Raw genomic sequence first — 19,795 nt, forward strand, 5'->3', positions numbered from 1 at the left:
CATAACCTAAGACCTGAAGGCATAAACTTGTGAAAGAAAACACAGGAAATAAACTCTTGGACATTAACCTTGGCAATATTTTTTTGGATATGTCCCCTTAATCAAGCGCAACAAAAGCAAAAATAAACAATTAGGACTACATCCAACTAAAAAGCTTGTTCCACACAGTGAAGGAAACCACCAATAAAATGAAAAGGAAACCTACTGAATGGGAGAACATATCTGCAAATTATCTATGATAAGGGATTAAGATCCAAAATACATAAAGAATCAATACAACTCAACACCAAAGAAACAATCCAATTAAAAAATGGGCAGAAGAACCTAAATAGACCCTTTCCCAAAGACAACACAAAGATGGCCAATATCCACGTGAGAAGATGCTCTCAATATCACTAATCATCAGGGAAATGGAAATCAAAACCACAGTGAGGTATCACCTCAAACCAGTCAAAATAGCTATCATCAAAAAGACAAGAAATAACAAGTGTTGGCAAAAATGTGAGGAAGGGGGAACCTTCCTGCACTGTTTGTGTGTATGTAAATTGGTGTAGCAACTATGGGAAAACAGTATGGAAGTTTCTCAAGAAAGTAAAAATAGAAGTACCATATGATATAGTCACTCCATTTCTGGGTTTTTCCAAGGAAAACAAAAACACTAATTTGAAAAGAAATACACACGCTTATGTTTCTTGTAGCATTATTTATGTTAGGCAACATAAAGAAGAAATTTGAGTGTCTGCTGAAAGATGAATGGATAAAGAAGAAGATACACATACATACACATACACAATGCACTATTACTCAGCCAAAAAAAAAAAAGAATGACATCTTGCCATTTGCAATAACGTGGACGGACCTAGGAGGTATTATGCTAAGTGAAATAAGTCAGAGGAAGACAAATACCACATGATGTCACTTATATGCAAACTCTAAAAAACAAATGAGCAAACAACAACAACAAAAAACCTGAAAGAGACTCATAAATACAGAGCACACACTGATGGCTGCTGGGGGTGGGGATACAGAAGTGGAGGGATGGGCAAAATAGGGGAAGGGGATTAAGAGGTACAAACTTCCAGGTACAAAATAAATAAGTCACAGGGATATAAAGTACAGTATAGGGAATACAGTCAATAATATTGTGTAGCCTTGAATGGTGACAGATGGTAACTATACTTATGGGAAGTATTTCATGATATAATTTATAAATGTCAAATCACAATGTTGTACATCTAAAACCAATATAGTACTGTCTACTGCTATAATTCAGTTAATAAAAAAAAATAAAAATTATTTAGAGCAGAAAAAATGTCAATGTCCCCAACATATTGTTTAACAAATATTATTATTCTTGGGGCACCTGGGTGGCCTAGTTGGTTAAGCATCTGACTCTTGATTGATTTCACCTGGTCATGATCTCACGGTCATGAGATTGAGCGCCACCTCGGGCTCTGCGCAGAGTGTGGAGTCTGCTTAAGATTCTCTCTCTCCCTCTCCCTGCTTGCACATGCACATGTTCACTCTCCTCTCGAAAAGAAAAAGAAAAAGAAAAAGAAAAAGAAAAAGAAAAAGAAAAAGAGGAGGAGGAGGAGGAGGAGAAGGAGAAAGAGAAAAAGAGGAGGAGGAGGAGGAGAAAGAGAAAGAGAAAGAGAAAGAGAAAGAGAAAGAGAAAGAGAAAGAGAAAGAGAAAGAGAAAAAAGGCCATGTCAATCATCTGAAATGGATTTTTAATGAGGAAAAATTATAGTCTTGGATGATTCAGAGAAAGAGGCAGAAAGAAGGCAAAAGAAGTATACCTAAATGTGACTATTAAAAAAAAAAAAGTACATTAAATTATCAGCATTCTGTCCTAGATCCAAATAAAACAAAAAAAATTAAAAAGGAAGCAAAAAAAAAAAAAGGAGGGGTGAACAATAGCAATGTTTTCAAAGAAAATGAAATCATCATTTTTAACCTAAGACCATTATTAAATATAACTGGGTATGTTCATAGAGCATTTACTATAAAACACCAATAATTATTATTATTATTATTATTATCATCACCATCATCATCTCCACTTTGGATCATATACCCGAATTATATACTCTCACAGAGAAGTTTTTTCAGAATAGATATACTGGCATTTTTAAAAACAATTCAAGTATTTAGGGAAACTTTTTTTTTTAAGCGAAATTTATTCTAAATTGCTTTTGAAATGCTTTAAAAATCACTGTTAGTAATTAGTTTATTAATGTGAACACAAATGTCTATGAACAGTTTCTTAAATTTTATGGGAAAAATAGTCATTTATAACTAGGTCCCAAAAGGAGTACAAATTATGTATCATCTATTTATCTCTTCCATACTAAGCCATTCTAGTTCTTATACCAATTAAAAGAAGAAAAATTTTGGATTCCCCTGATATACAGTGTCCTGTGACTCATTCATTTATTATTATTTGACCCACTGAAAACACCTCCCCCTTAGTCCAAAACTATTACTCAATTCCATTTATTTACTACAGACAAAAGACCTTAAAAAAATACCTTTTAGAAACAACCTAAGAGAAAATTAAAGAAATCTCTGAAAGTTAAGAACTGAACTATTCCCTTATCTTTGAAATGACAGATATTCTTGCATTTCAATTTTTTTAAATTTCAATTATAAAATGACACTACAAGGAAACAAAGATACCATAGCACTCATAGTGGGCACTTGATACAGCAATTATTACCTACTCCAATTATGCAAGACTTCAGAATGCCAACCAAATTCTCAAAACTGTATTCAACTGAAATAAATATATACCACAGAGCACGTTTAGCTGGGGCTGGAAACACAGAATAGCATAATAAAATGCAACAATTCTAGAGTCAAATGGTGTGCATCAATAACTTTTGGAGGGCATTAACTGTTTATGAGGAGCCTGACCCCTAGTGGTTAGCAACTATGGCTACATACACACAAAGGAAACAGCCAGTTTTGTGCAAGTGTGGAAGAGAAAATTTAAAACTAAGCGTTTTGTTTGTTTTGTTTTTTATTTAGAGAGAGAAAGTGAGAAAGCATGAGGGGGTGAGAGGCAGAGAAAGAGAAGAGAGAGAGGATCTCAAGCAGGCTCTACACTGTAAGCACAGAGCCCTATGCGGGGCTTGAACCCACATGAGATCATGACCTGAGCTGAAAGAGTTGGATGTTTAACCGCGTAAGCTACCCAGGTGCCCCCAAATCAAGTGTTTTTATTGGATCTCAATTTCTACCCAAAGTAAGAGAAATCCTTGTTACTACAAGTATGAAATCTGAGCTCAAATTACAGTTTAGCTTTTATTATCCCCATTTATTGTACTTCATAAAACCATTCAGAAAATCATCTCATCTTAATTCCTATTTCACAAGAATATGAGATTCAGAGAAGTTTAGGAACTTATATTGCATCGACTGACAGTGGACACATATAAAAAGTGTAAACTGGTAACTTCTTTACCCATGAGTAACAAACAAACAAAAAAAAGTCAACCTATATGCTACACATTTCCCATACTAATACACTTATTTGGGAAGGAACCATTTCTTTTCAATGCCTGGCATACAATCAGCACAACTCTACAACTTTTCCTTTAATGCACTGGATCTTAAAGAACTGTGTTCCTGGGGAGAAAGCTGTAGGTCAAACACTTACGAGAGCTGTACACAGGAGTCAGTTTAACAGCAGCTGTAGAATAAACACTTCCTCCCACTCCAACCATATTAATCATCTGTACCACACATCCCACTGCAACCATTGTTAAAATTCCCTCCACATTCTTTCTTCAGCAGATTTCTAAGTGTTGGTAGTGTTCTACACTCATCTTACTCCATACCCATTTTCTAGGATTCATTTACATCAAGAAGTCAATACTTCCCAAGTCTAGAAATCCCGCCTAAAGCTCTTTGCTTTGCTTCCAACTTACAGATCCAAAAGCCTACCATGTATTTATATTTTGATACCCCAGCATCATTTTAAATTCTCTGGATTTAAAGCTGAAAACAACTTGATGCCCATATATCTTTTTCACATAATGTGTTTTTATTTAAGTAGGCCCCATACCCAATGCGGGGCTTGAACTCACAACCTTGAGATTCAGAGTCACATGCTCTATGAACTGAGACAGCCAGGCACCCCAATGCCCATATATCTATTCTTCTTCCTGTACTCTCTTTCTGAATGACCCACCATCTAAAAACCTGGGTGTCATTCTTGAGCCTTCCCTCATCCTCTGCTTCTGGGGCCAGGTCCAATCAATCACTACGTGCATATTCCCTTGAGTACAGTTACTTCACACTGCCGCTTCCTTAGTTCTGGCCACCATTACTAACCTGCTTCCTATCCTGCCTCCCTGTCTTCATTTCTCCAAGTACCATATCCCCACCACACAAATTACAAATCTTTCTAAAGCTCAAATTGATCAATTCATCAATTCTTTTACTTTCCTCTTTAAACCACTTCTATGGCTCACCACCACTCTGTGGGAAAGATCCAAACCTCACAAGTTTTCCTACTTTACAAGACCCTGCAAAATCTAACTAAACTTATGTATGTAGTCTCATCTTTTCCTGTCCTCCACCAACAACACCGCACATTTCTCCCTGTCCAACTTATGCACCAAGTTGATTTTCCATCCATTCTGAGCTACTTTTAATTCCCTATGTCATGTTATTTCCTGCAACTAGATATGAAAATGGTATCCCTGTTACCTGGTACCTATTTACGCTCTTCCTTCTCCCTATTCTTTTACTTAGATAACTCTTGCTAATCATAATATCTCAGCCAAGCAAACACTTTACAAGACCCCACTACTTTAAAATATCTCCAAAACTTAATTAGGTATCTCTCCTCTGTGATCCCTGTACTTGCCCCAAAAACAGCCACTAAATCACCGAATTGTGGTACCCACTCACTTGTTTATCCTTCACACCAAAATGTGAGCTCCTTGAGCTCATACACAGTGCAGCACTTGGCACATAACACATGATCATAAATGGTTGTTTAAAAAATGAATAGAACCTGCAACATACCCCAAAATCCATTACTGTATTTACTGTATTTTAAACTTACTACATTTCTAGTTTTATAAAGCATCCGCAATAATAAAGGAAATGTCCAAAGAGATGTTGTGATTTCCAAAGAGATGTTGTGATGGTCAGGTTTCTGTGGCTAGGCTATAGTCTTCAGTTATTAATAAAACCCTAATCTAGATGTTGCTGTGAAGGTATTTTGGGCATGTGATTATTAATCAGTTGTCTTTAAGAAAAGGAGAATAGTATTTGACCTGGTAGGCCTGATCAAATCAGTTGAAAGGCCTTAAGAAAAGAACTGAGGTTTCTCTGAGGAAATCTCACCTGGCACTGGAGCTTCATCTTCTGCTTCAGATTTTCCAACCCTTCCTGCCTGCCCACTCTATGGATTTCGGACTAATTCAGCAAGCTCCCACAACCACATAAGCCAAATCCTTTTAGACTGATACAGGCACCTACTAAACAAAAGTAGACACTAAACCAGACCACCCTGCATATAAACTGATAAAGGGGTCAAGAAGACCAGAAAAAGTCGTTAATTTTAGCTGAAGAAGCCCTGTGCTGGGCAGCTTATGCTCACTGTTTCACTTAATCCTCACTCCAACCCTATGGAAGTAGTTATTATTCCCATTCCTTCCTTCATTCAACAAATACTCTGAGTGCCCACCATATATCACTGCCAGTCACTGTTCCAGATGTGATCAAAAAAACCTGAAAGCACACAGACTAGGTCTCTGCCCCTGAGGAGCTTAGAGTACAGGTGATGACACTGAGACTGAGTGGTTAGAGAAGCCTGCCTCAGCTCACACACCTTGAAGTCAAGGCACCAGAATTTCAACCTGAATTGTATGGTTCCAAAGCTCTTGCTCCTCTAATTCCAAGGCTAGAAGCCACATTCACCCTGGAGGAACTCTAACAAGCTGGGTACCCAGAGTATGTGCATTATAAGATATATAGAGTGGCTTGTACCCAGATGCCATAGTGAGTAACACCTACAGTAAGTTCCCAAGAAAATTAAGGATGACACAATCCTTAAGACATGGGTCTTCCACTAGAGAAGCAAGTGTGGATCCAGGAGCAGTATAAGGTCACTACTAGCCCTAGTTCCCACAACCATCAAAATCCCATTCCCCAATCCAAGTCCACTTTAAAAATCTTCAGAGTTGTTTGGGTGGGTTTTTTTAGATTCATATAGTAACTGAAGGAAGATGGGGGAAGTGAGGGTGTGGTGACCTGCAAAACATTTCTGGGCTAGCTCAGACTGGGAATGAAAAGGAAGAAAAGGGTGGAAAAGATACTTAGAAAGTTATCTAGGATAGTGACTAAAAAAGTAATGAAAGCACTGACAAAAGCAGTCAAAGTGTTGACATAAATTTTAATGGAATCATAGGAGAAAATACTTAGTACCACCTAATTTACAGTAGGTACTTAATAAATATTCATTTTTTAAAAACAGCTTTACTGAGATAAAATTTGCATAATATACAATTTACCCTTTTAAAGGATAGAACTTAATGGTTTTTAGTATTTATAGTGTTGTGAATAGATCATCTATCAATCTAATTTTAGAAATTTTCATCACCCCAAAAAGAACTTTCATAACCATCAGCAATCCCTCTCCACCCTACCCCCAACCTCAGGCAACCACAAATCTACTTTCTATCCCTATAGATTTGCCTATTTTGGACACTTCATGGTAAATGAAATCATATAATATGTGGTCTTAATAAATTTTTCTTGATTATGAATCAGAGCTTCTGGAAGAAGAGCTAGTTCTGAGAAGAAACATTACTGTGACATGATGATACCAATCAATGGGAGTTCTAAACAGTCACCTGAGGAAGCAACTAAATTTTTATGCAAAGCATTATGTCTTCCAACTCCAAGATTCTAGGCCACCCAGAATAGAGAAGAGAAAGGACCCCCAAAATTGGAGATTGAAATTTACAAGGACAAAGATTATAGAACACAAAGAGCAGAGAGCTGACTGCATTTAAGTACACATGTACTTAGGAGCTGGAAAAAGGAATGAAGGAGAAAGAATAGGTCAAAGGCAGAAGAATCAGAACACAATTACACAGAATGAGGAAGAGGGGCCACCTGCAGCGTAGAAAGCTGCAGAGTTCAAGGAAAAAGATAACTGCAAAAAGGATACGTGATTTATTAACTTTGGAAAGCTGAGTTTCAATATTCAATAGTATGTGTGACCAGTTCAGAAAACAAGTAACAGCTTTTAAGAGAGAAAATGAGTAGCAAAATATGGACAGAAAGAACACAGCCTAGTCTTCAGGGTTTTGAAAAGGATAAAAGGCAAATGTGCAAAATATTTCAAGAGTGCAAAGTGTTTTTTTTTTTTTTTTAACTTTTTAAATTTTATTTTTGAGAAAGAGAGAGAGAGAGACAGAGTGCAAGTAGGGGAGAGGTAGAGACAAAGGGAGTCAGAGAATCCAAAGCAGGCTATGGGCTCTGAGCTGTCGGCACAGAACCCGATGTGGGGCTCCAACCCACAAATGCAAGATCATGACCTGAGCTGAAGTTGGACGCTCAGGCGCCCCAAGAGTGCAAAAGTGTTCTTAAATTAGTTATTTCTTAAGTTAGTTATTTCTATTTTCCTTGTACATTTTCTTAAGTTACCAGACAGTAAAAATTAAGAAAAAACAGTTCTAAGGAATTATCTTCTTTAAAATGAGACTCCCCCAAAAGTTCTTTATCATGTTAAAACATAAGTGTTATTCCCAGGGTCTCTATATGATGTACAATCTACATGTTTGGACACACATAGGATATCAAAAATATGTAAGACACAATAAAACCTTATATACACAAATCATAACTTTGATTTCTCTATGTAATAATTTTTTGGGGGCTATGAAAATAGCCATGGGAATTTTACAGAAAGAAGTATAGCTAAGATAATTGGGCAATCACTAAAATAAAATTCATGTTATAACCCAGCCCAAACCCATCATCAGCTTTATACTCATAATTTCATGTCTTTCAATTTCAAATACAAACAAAATGCATGTTCCACACTTTTTTACTTCTATTTATCAATTAGGCAAATATGCTTTATATTCAGAAAAAGAAATCAGAATATGTATTTTTTTAATTCCAAATTAAAAAAAATTTTTAACATTTATTCAATTTTGAGAGATTAAGAGAGACAGAGCACAAGCAGGAGAGGGGCAGAGAGAGAGGGAGACACAGAATCCCAAGCAGACTCCAGGCTCTGAGCTGTAAGCACAGAGCCTGACACAGGGCTCCAACCCATGAACCACAAGATCATGACCCGAGCTGAAGTCAGATGCTTAACCAACTGAGCCACCCAGGCACCCCAATTCCAAATTTTCAAATGAGACTGACTCTTCATGAAAAGCCCTAATAACAGGATTTTAAAATATTCCCTTTTTAGAGTAAGTTAAAAACGTGAGGCAATATTATCTATCCATAACTTCTAATTGTAATGCTCAGAGAGCACACTTGTAACAAGAAGAACAAAATGGCCTGAGGTTACACTGAATCAGGAGCAAAATGGGAGGGGCACCTAGGTGCCTCAGTCGTTAAGCATCCAACTTTGGCTCAGGTCACAATCTCACTATTTGTGAGTTCGAGCCCCTCATGGGGCTTTGTGCTGACAGCTCAGAGCCTGGAGCCTGCTTCGGATTCTGTCTCCCTCTCTGCCCCCTCCCTGATTCACACTCTCTCTCTTTCTCATCTCTCTCTCAAAATCAAATAAACATTAAAAAAAATAATAAACAAAATGGGAAAATGAGAACTGCACATAAGATTAACTATAAAAATTTACAGATGTAAAATGTCACTTACCTTTTTAAACATAACTAGTGAGATGACCGCTGATGCTGTGAAAAGTGCTGCTATGATGATCATCATAATTCCAACAGGAATACTTTGGTTGAGACCAGTAAGGGATGAAATCCAACCACTAACAAGTAATTTTTTTAAAAAAGAGTATGATTAGACAAATAAGTTAATGCCAGGTTTTTAAAAAATAAGGACCAACACATATTCAGCACTTATAAGCCACACAATGTTCAAATTCTTCATGTTAACTCTTTTAATTCTCACAAAATCCCCTTAAATGCTGTTTAAAAAAAGTTTTTTTTTTAAACATTTATTTATTTTTGAGAGACAAAGCATCAGTGGAGGAGGAGCAGACAGAGACGGAGATAGAGAACCTGAAACAGGCTTCAGTCTCTGAGTTGTCAGCACAGAGCCCAACGCAGGGCTCGAACTCACAAAACATAAGATCATGACCTGAGCTGAAGTCAGATACTTAACCGACTGAGCCACCCAGGCACTCCATAGATAGACGTTGTTTTAAATCCTTATTATACACATAAGCAACTGAATCAGAGATATTCAGTAACTTTCTCAGTCATATAGCTAATAAATGGCATAGTCTAAATTCAAACCTAATAGAAAATGCCAGAGCCTAAAGTGTGTACCACCAGATTTTACTTTTTAAGTATAGGCGTTCATTATTACTTTAAGTTCATTTTAAATTCTGCTTAGTTATGGAAAAAAATATTTGTAAACCATATATCCAACCAATGATTAGCACGCAGAATATATGAAGAACTTTCAAAGTTCAACAGTTAGAAAAAAAAATTCAATTAGAAAATGGGCAAAACACATGAAAGGATGTTTCATCAAGAGGCTATAAAGAGGGGGGAAGATCACATGAAAAGATGTTCAACATCATAAGTCACCAGAGAAATACACCTTATAACCTCAGTGAGATATCACTATCCATCTATCAAAACAGCTAAAATTTTAAAAAGTGACAACACTAAATGCTGGCCAGAATGTGGAAGCTGAGTAACTCATACATTGTTGGTGGCAATGTAAAATGGTATAGTCATCCTGAAAAAGTCTGTTAGTTTCTTAAAAAGATCACTAAACATGAAACTTCCATATGAACCAACAATTATACTCTTGGATATTTATCACAGAGAAATGAAAACAGATGTTCACATAAAACCTGTTCACAAATGTTTGTAGAGGCTTTATTTATAATAGCCTAAAATGAGAAAAGTCTAGTCCTTCACTGGTGAACGGATAAACAAACTGCGGTACATCCAGAGTTTTACTGAGGAATAAAAAAGAAAGAACTACTGCTACTGATACACACAATAACCCAGATGAATCTCCAGAGAACTACGCTGAGCACAAAAAGACAGAAGTTACTTATCCCATGACGCCATTTATACAACTTTTTTTTTTTTTAAGTGGGCTTCATGCCTAGCATGGAGCCCAATGCAGGGCTTGAACTCACAGCCCCGAGATCAAGACCTGAGCTGAGATCAAGAGCCAGGCACCTAACCACTGAGCCACCCAAGTGACCCCATTTAAATAACATTCTTAAAATGGCAAAATAACAGAAACGAACAACACATTAGTGATAGCTGGGGTTAATAAGTGGATGAGGGCAGGAGGGAAATTAATGTGCTACAAAAGGGCAACATGAGGGATTCTCTGGTGATGGAAATGTTATCTCTACTTATGACTGTCCAGATTCTTGTTTTGAAATTATACCATGGCTTTGCAAGATGTTACCCTTGGGAAAATTTGGTATAGAGTTTTATTTCTTCTAATTGTGTGAGTCTGCAATTATCTCAAAATAAACAGTTTAATTTTTTAAAAAGTTGCTGGATCACATGAGGTTGATCTTCAAACAGGTCATCCGGTATGGCCCCTTCCTATCAGTCTCCTGTGCTATTTAGCCACTACACATTCTGTTATGCTCAATTTTAACACTTTCTTCTGAATCTGTGCTGAAAAAAACTAAACAAATTACTTCAATTTCATAAGAATAAAAAAAAAAACTTGTGCTGTTAACATAAACAGTGAATTTTTTAATGAAACATTTAAGAACATTTTCTTTCCCTCATATGCCAAAGACTAAACACACTATTAGAAATGATAACGAATGCTACGTTTTTTAAGAACTGATTTAAGGTATCTATAAAAATTCTCTACCTGTATACATGCCCATTAGGAGATCCACAAAGCTACCGATAATTGTCTGATTGCCAGTCTCTATTCTGATTTGGTGGTAGCACACTAAACTTAAGTCCTCAATTCACTCCAGCTACGTGCTTATTTTAGTTTATGTACAGTGCAGCAAAACCGTCTTGTATATGGTGTTGTTTATAAGAACTCAACTGTATGTAACTCAATTAAAATACAAGAGAGGGAGGGATAATTTTAGAGATGTGTACTCTTCTACCCATTTTTTCATTCAAGGAATGATTGTTCCAAAGTGTATGAACACAGATACAAATTTGCTATTATCTCCTAGCTTGAGTCCAAATAGTTTCAGTTTCTGAGGGTCTCCCAGAGTGAGCATTGCAGTGATACCATATTTCAAAGACAAGTGTTCATATGCATGTGTTTGTATGGAAATATATGTTTATATACCTAAAATAGTGCTTTACACATAACAGGTACTCTTTTCCTTTAAATCCTACAAGTTCTTTCCTCTCCCCTCCACAATCCTTGGCCCAGCTTTGACCACTCCTCAGTCTTTTTACTCTTCCTTTTAGTACCTGTTATATATACATTTCATTTAAACTAGAGACAATATGCTGTTTTTAAAAATGGCAACCTAGGGGCGCCTGGGTGGCTCAGTCAGTTAAGCATCCAGCTCTTGGTTTCGGCTCAGGTCATGTTCCAACAGTTTGTGGGTTTGACCCCCACAATGGACTCCAAGCTAACAGTGTAGAGCCTACTTGGAGTTCTCCCTCCCTCCCTCCCTCCCTCTCTCTCTCTCCCCCTCCCCTGCTCACTCTCTAAATAAACAACTTTAAAAAAAAAAAGTTTGTTTCTTGAAAAAAAAAAAAAAAAAAATGGCAACCTAATTTTCATATAGAATGGTTTGCCCAAAGGTTATGCCTTAGACATTTTTTAAATTGCATTTTTTACTATTTTTACTTTTGATAATCTGGCTTTTCTATGTTAACTATTTTTAGGAAGCCAAAAATTATATAGAGGTACTACACAAACAGATTAAAACTAGAGTAATTAAAGTAAACGGCTTACCAGTTGCCCCAATTATGAAATCCTGCAGCTTGGAGTACATGAACAGCAAACTGACAAATATAGACGAAGAAGAATACAAAGAATCTGAATGAACTGTCACTCCTTTAAAAAAAAGGGGGGGGGGAGGGGAGAAGAGAAAAAAGAGGAAAATGTCATTTTTCTCAGTACTTTTATATTCACATGAACAAAGACATTTAAACATTAAGAAATAAAAATATTTTTAAAAATACCACTGGCAACCACTAAAGGCTATCATAATAATGTACGTGAACCCTTTTTCCAATACTCAATGATGACACTGTAACTCCAACCTCATTTTTGGTCCTTTCACTTTTCAACTGTACCACAAACATTATGGCAAAAAAATTTTGTTTTCTTTTCAATTATTAAACAGTTTGAGTTATAATTAACATACAACAGCAAATACTTTAAATAAACATTTTGATAAGGTTTGACATAAGATATACCCACGAATCTACATCAACAAAATAATGAGTATTTTCCAAAAGTCTCCTTGTGCACCTGGATAATCTCTCCGTCTTCATTTCACTCACTGTTTACTGTCACTACAGTTTTCATATTTTACAATTTTACATAAATGGGATCATACAGAATATACTTTTTTGTCTGCTTTCTTTTACTCCGCCCAATTATTCTGAGATTCATGTGTGTTGTTGCATGTATCGAGTTCATTACTCTTCACTGAGTAGTATTCCACTGTATAGATAGACCACAGTTTGTTTATTCATTCAACTACTGATGGACTTTTAAGTTAAATCTAGTTTTTTACTATGACAAATAAAGCTGCTATTAACATTCATGTATAAATCTTCACATGAACGTAAATTTCCTTTTCTCTTGGGTAACTATCTAAAAGCAGAACAGATAGGTCACCTAAAAGGTATACGTTTTAACTTTTTAACAAATTGCCAAACTGTTTTCCAGAGAGGTTATTCCGTTTTATAGTCACAGTGGCACTGTATGAGTATTCCAGTTCTTCCACACATCTCACCAACACTTGGTATAGTCAACCCTTTAAATTTTAGTCATTCTTATAGGTATATAATGCTATCTCATTTAGTTTGAATTTGCATTTTCTAATAGCTAATGTTGTTGAGCACTTTTTCATCTGCTTTTTGCCATCCATACATCTACCTTCTGTCATGAACTGTTCACATCTTTTTTCAAGGTTTTAACTGTCTTTTCCTCTTATTGTTAGGTTTTATGAGTTTGGACATACCACTCACTTATCAGATAAATGTCTGGCAGGATTTTCTCCGTCTCTGGCTTGTCTTCATTCTTTGTAGGATGTCTTTTAAAGAGCAGAAGTTTTGCCTTTTTAGGGTGTCTTTTAAAGAGCAGAAGTTTTGCCTTTTTATGAACTCTAATTTATGAGTTAGTTCTTTTATGGATCTTGAAATTACTGTTTTATCTGAGAAATCTTTGACAAAGCCAAAAACACAAGAGTTTTTTTTTTCCTCTGAAGGTTTTATACTTTCAGTTTTGCATTTAAACTTATGTTCCCTTTTGAATTAATTCTTTAAAATATAGTATGAGGTATGGATTAAAGTTTTTTCTTATTTACACAGCATTTATTTAACAGACTATCCTTTCAGCACTACATTACCATTTTATCTTTTTGAAAAATCAGTAATCTATATATGGGTGGGTTTATTTCTGGACACTGTTCTGTCCTACTGTTCTACCTGCCTTCCTTTATGTCAGTATCACACTTATGATTATGGTGGTTTTCGATTAAGTCTTCAAATTAAGTGATGTTAGCTATCCAAACTTATTGCCCTTTTTCAAAGTTGTTTTTGTCATTCTAGGCTTTTATATTTCTCTATACCTTTCAGAATCATCTGTTCAATTCCATAAGAACAACCTGCTGGGATTTTTACTGGAATTGCATTGCATCTACAGATCCATTTTGAGAGAATTCAAATCACAGTAACATCAAATCTTCCAAACTATTTACAAGGTATACTTCTCCTATTATATTTTCTATATAGATGAACAAGAGATCTGCAAATAGTTTTACTTCTTCCTTCCTAATCTGGATGCCTTTTCTTTCTTTTTCTTGCCTGTTTATACTGGCCAGGATTTCCACTACAATGTTTTATGGAAGTGTTGAGAATGAACATCTTTATCCTGTTCTTCACCTTAGGTAGAAGGATATAGTCTTTCAGCATTAAGTATGGTGTTAACTGTTATAATTTTTCATAGATGCCTTGTTTTCATCCTGAGTGATTGAGTGTTGAATTTTTTCACGTTGTATTTTAACATCAATTAAGATAATCTTAGAATTTTTCTATTTCAGTTTATAGTATGGCAAATTATTTAATGTCAAATTATTTATGTCAAATTATTTAATGTCAAATCCCAATTCTCCACATGAATTCCTTGAAAAGCTCTATCCACTTGATCATGATACGCTATCTTTTTAACATATTACTGTATTTGATTTGTTTGGTAAGATTTTCAACTGTCGCAAATTTACTCCATTCTCTTTTTATCACAGTGACCATTCCAATGCCTAAACACATATTTCAAGGTCCTTAACATTTCAACTTACTCAGTACCAGCATAAAACTCCGTTTCCCTCATCAAAGACAAAACCAGAAGCCACAGAAATAAACCTCAACTTCCTGCTCAACCTGCTCAACCACCAACCTTTCTTACTGCTTATCTATGAGGAGGCAGTATCACTCATGTCGAAATCAACACTTGCATGAAAATATTTAGTCCATCACTCTATTCCTCTGGAGCATTCTACTTCAGTAGTTACTCATCTTGTTTCCTAAGTGTCTTCACTTCTTCCACTAGGATCTTCCCAGTGTATAAACACATAGTTTTCATCTTCAAATAGCCTTCCTTTAGCCTTGTCTTCCCTGCTTAACTTCCACCTCCTTGATCTCCCTCCTTCTCACCAATAATAAGTCTTGATTTCCTCTACACATCCCATTCCTATATATATAAAATTTATTGTCAAACTGGTTTCCATACAACACCCAGTGCTCATCCCAACAGGTGCCCTCCTCAATGCCCATCACCCACTTTCCTCTCTCCCCCAACCCCCATCAACCCTCAGTTTTAAGAGTCTCAGTATGTTCTCAGTATTTAAGAGTCTCTTATGGTTTGCCTCCTTCCCCCTCTGTAACTTTTATTTTTTTCCCCTCTTCCCCTCCCCCATGGTCTTCTGTTAAGTTTCTCAGGATCCACATATGAATGAAAACATATGGTATCTGTCTTTCTCTACCTTATTTCACTTCGCATAATACTCCCTAGTTCCATCCACGTTGCTTCAAAAGCCCATATTTCATTCTTTCTCATTGACAAGTAGTATTCCATTGTATATATAAACCACAACTTCTTTATCCATTCATCAGTTGATGGGCATTTAGGCTCTTTCCATAATTTTGGCTATTGATGAAAGTGCTCCTATAAACACTGGGGTACAAGTGCCCCTGTGCCTCAGCACTCCTTATCCCTTGGGTAAATTCCTAGCAGTGTTATCGTTGGGTCATAGGGTAGATCTATTTTTAATTTTTTGAGGAACCTCCACACTGTCTTCCAGAGTGGCTGCACCAGTTTTCATTCCCACCAACAGTGCAAGAGGGTTCCCATTTCTCCACATCCTCTCCAACATCTATCATCTCCTGACTTGTTCATTTTACAGACCCCATTCCTATTCACTTCTCAATCCACTGCAACATGGCCTCTTGTAATGTATTCCTCCAAAGGTACTTCAAAGTCATGACCAACCTATGAATTTCCAATGAACTTTCTCAAGTCTCTCTTTGTTTTTTTAATGGCATCTGACCTCTTTCTCTAACCTAGATTGCTTCTCAGTATCTTATTTCAAGATCCACCTCCATGTCATATTGTAAAACTGTGTTTACAGGAAAGCTTCCTAGGTGATGATTATATCTTCCAATGTTTGAACCACCGACTATAGGATGAAGTCCAAATAATGTAACCAAGCATATCTCTGTCTTCATAAAATAAACTGAAGAACATGTCTTGCTATGTCAATGCTTTTATTTATACTGTGTCTAAAATGCTCAATATAGTCCTCTTTTCTGCCCAGCACACATGTACTCAGCTTTTAAGATGAGTCATTAAGTTGGGGGCGCCTGGGTGGCTCAGTCGGTTAAGCATCCAACTTCAGCTCAGGTCTTGACCTCACAGTTCAGGAGTCCGAGACCCGCAAAGGGCTCTGTGCTGACAGCTCAGAGTCTGGAGCCTGCTTCCAATTCTGTGTCTCTCTCTCTCTCTCTCTCTCTCTCTCTCTCTCTCTCTCTGCCCCTCCCCCACTCACTCTCTGTTTCTCAAAAATTAATAATTTTTTTTAAAAATTAAAGAAAAAAAGGTGAGTCACTAAGTCTACTCCCCATTCAAAGAGAGGACAATTAAGTGCTACTGCTTAGAAAGGGGAGAATCCACATTTATGATTTCAAATTCTGTAAGAAAGATCTGTCCTTTCAGCTCCATTTGTTTATATCCGTATGGACTCATGGATATTTTTCTAATCTTTGGGTTAAAATTAAACACTATCATTTTGTTGCTAAAATTATTCCAGCTTTAGCCTTTCAGAATCTGTTTGCTTAAGCACTTAATCTCTGCTCATGTTGTATTTTCCCTGTTCTAGAATCAGTCATTTCTCCAAAGCACACAAAAAAGCAGATTTTAGTAGTTTATGACTAATGTTTTCTATATTAGATTTAAATCAAATGGTTCCACTTTCACAGTAATTCTACCAGTAATATATAACACCAAGGCTGGTATTACTGACTATAAAACTTAGAAAACTTAACCAACAAAAAACAAGTAAGTCCCACAACAAAAAAGTTCACAATATAAAAATGCTATTTTGGGAGCTCCTGGGTGGCTCAGTCACTTAGGCATCTGACTCTTGATATCAGTTCAAATCATAATCTCACAGTCTGTGAGACTGAGCCCTATGTCAGAAGCTCTGCACTGATAGCACACAGCCTGCTTGGGATTCTCTTTCCCTCTTTCTCTGCCCCTCCCCTGCTTGTGTGCACTGTGGGGGATAAGCTGAGGAATGCCCCAGGCTTACATCAATGGGTTAACAAGGCGTAAAAAAATACAAAGCCATAAAATACTCACACCTGAGTTTGGGTAAACCAGATTGCCACCCCAAGAATGGGGGGGTGCAAAGGCACCCCAAGAATAGGGAGGTGCAAGGAGCCAGGAATAGGGAGGTACAAAGGCACCCCAAAATAGAAAGGGGGAAACAGACAGGGAGGGGGGAAAGACCCTAAACAGGAACAGGCGCAAAGGTGCCCAATACATAGGTATATGAAATAAGCGAGATTAGATATTCAGGGTGGAAGCACCCCAATTCAGGGTGGAAGCACCACCAAGTACTATAGCAGAAAAGCTGCTTTCACAGGAGGATAAGGCCAAGTTAGGTAAATTGTTGAACTGGACTATGGACCACTACACTGCAAGCAACGCAGCCCAGAGTGGACATGGTTAACAAAAGAAAAGGTGCCTTATTAACCCTGAGGTTATTCCCCCAACTGTCTCATCCCCTAGGATAGCTACGTTAAACAGACACGGCGCCTCCTGTCTGCTGTTAACAATCATCTGCCCGGCGCCAGGATTTTGTTTTATATGGACCCAAACCCCAACACCACATATCTTCAAAAAACCCTTTTCCCTCACGTCCCCAAGTTGATATTCCCAGTTTCTTTGTCTCTTTGTACACGCCCATCACATTCGTAAGCTTTCTGATCTGAATAAATACAGGGCAAGGACCCTTATTTGGGGCTCGTGTCTTTTCCCAGACATTAGCCATCTATTGCTTTAATCCTGCATCTACTCTTGCTGGCCAAAAGAGAACTTTATTTTTTTTTTTTATTTATTTTTTAATATATGAAATTTACTGTCAAATTGGTTTCCATACAACACCCAGTGCTCATCCCAAAAGGTGCCCTCCTCAATACCCATCACCCACCCTGCCCTCCCTCCCACCCCCCATCAACCCTCAGTTTGTTCTCAGTTTTTAACAGTCTCTTATGCTTTGGCTCTCCCCCACTCTAACCTCTTTTTTTTTTTTTCCTTCCCCTCCCCCATGGGTTTCTGTTACATTTCTCAGGATCCACATAAGAGTGAAACCATATGGTATCTGTCTTTCTCAAAAGAGAACTTTAGACTTAGAGTCTACGACAGTGCACATGTTCTCTCTCTCTCACTCTCTCTCAAAATAAACTTTTAAAAATGCTGTTTTTGCAATCTATATCAAAATAATAACAGCATTTTTCACAGAGCTAGAACAAACAATTCTAAAATTTTTAAGGAACTAGAAAAGTCAAAGTAATGTTGAAAAAGAAAGGCAAAGTGGGAGGCATCACAATTCTGAACTTCAAGCTGTATCACAAAACTGTAATGATCAAGACAGTATGGTAATGGCACAACAAAGACACACAGATCAAAGGAACAGAAGAGAAAGCCTAGAAATGGACCCACAACTATGGGGTCAACTAATCTTTGACAAAGCAGGAAAGAATATCCAATGGAATAAAGACAGTCTCTTCAGCAAGTGGTGCTGGGAAAACTGGACAGCGACATGCAGAAGAATGAACCTGGACCACTTTCTTACACCATACACAAAAATAAACTCAAAATGGATGAAAGACTTAAATGTAAGAAAGGCAGCCATCAAAATCCTTGAGGATAAAGCAGGCAAAAACCTCTTTGACCTCAGCTGCACCAACTTCTTACTCAACATGTCTCCGGAGGCAAGGGAAACAAAAGCAAAAATTAACTATTGGGACCTCATCAAAATAAAAAGCTTCTACACAGGGAAGGATACAATCAACGAAACTAAAAGGCAACCGACAGAATGGGAGAAAACATTTGCAAATGACATATCAGATAAAGGGTTAGTATCCAAAAACTATAAAGAACTTATCAAACTCAACACACACACACACACACACACACACACACACACACACACACACACAAATAATCCAGTGAAGAAATAGGCAGAAGACATGAACAGACACTTCACCAAAGACATTCAAATGGCCAAATTTCTCTGAGATATAAACTCCATATACCAGCACTTAACTATCTGAACTCTTACCTCCAAGAGTGCCCAAGAGTGGTTTCTCTATAATCTATTCAAATTATTACAAATGCAAAGTTAGTCCAATTCAAATTTTAAAAATGTTGCCTCATTTTCAACATACAAGCAGTCACTGAAAATATAGGCCTTTATATCAACATGATATAAGAGCATGTGAATCTGACTCTACTGTGAAAACAGTTTTACAACATGGGTTATACATTCCATGCCAAAAGCCTAAAAATTATCAAAAATGCAAAAAAGTGAGCTAATCACAATGTTAAGAAGTATATTAAGTATAAATAACTCCCTATATACCAAATAGTGGAAAACGCTATAAAGTGTAAATTAACAAACTTGAGCAATACAATCATCACATGAATATCAAGTTCATTTGAGATGTTTGAAGGAAAAGCCAGCTAAGGCTGAAGAAATGTGTAAATGCCACAAGACACCCAGGAAGACGGCTGTACCTGAGCCAAAATCAGAAAAAGTCCAAGAAGTAAAACATCATCGGGGTGCATAAAGACTTCTATTGGTATCCGGAACCAAAAGCAGTGGGTCTTGTATACATGAAAAGATTAGTAAACAAAA

General features: G+C 36.9%; 1 protein-coding gene across 1 annotated transcript in view; it reads right to left on the reverse strand.

The window, feature by feature from the left end:
- The window catches only part of SCAMP1 (secretory carrier membrane protein 1), a 129,365-nt gene that overhangs the window by 8,951 nt on the left and 100,619 nt on the right, over positions 1-19,795 (reverse strand). Inside the window, exons 7-8 of the mRNA XM_078448685.2 lie at positions 12,100-12,201; positions 8,863-8,980 (exon numbers count right to left, since the gene is read on the reverse strand). Of these exons, the coding sequence (XP_078304811.1) occupies positions 8,863-8,980; positions 12,100-12,201 (220 nt within the window). The remainder of the gene's footprint in view (positions 1-8,862; positions 8,981-12,099; positions 12,202-19,795) is intronic.

This window comes from Panthera onca, chromosome A1, assembly GCF_046562875.1.
Source record: "Panthera onca isolate mPanOnc1 chromosome A1, mPanOnc1 haplotype 2, whole genome shotgun sequence".
Classification (NCBI taxonomy): Eukaryota; Metazoa; Chordata; class Mammalia; order Carnivora; family Felidae; genus Panthera; species Panthera onca.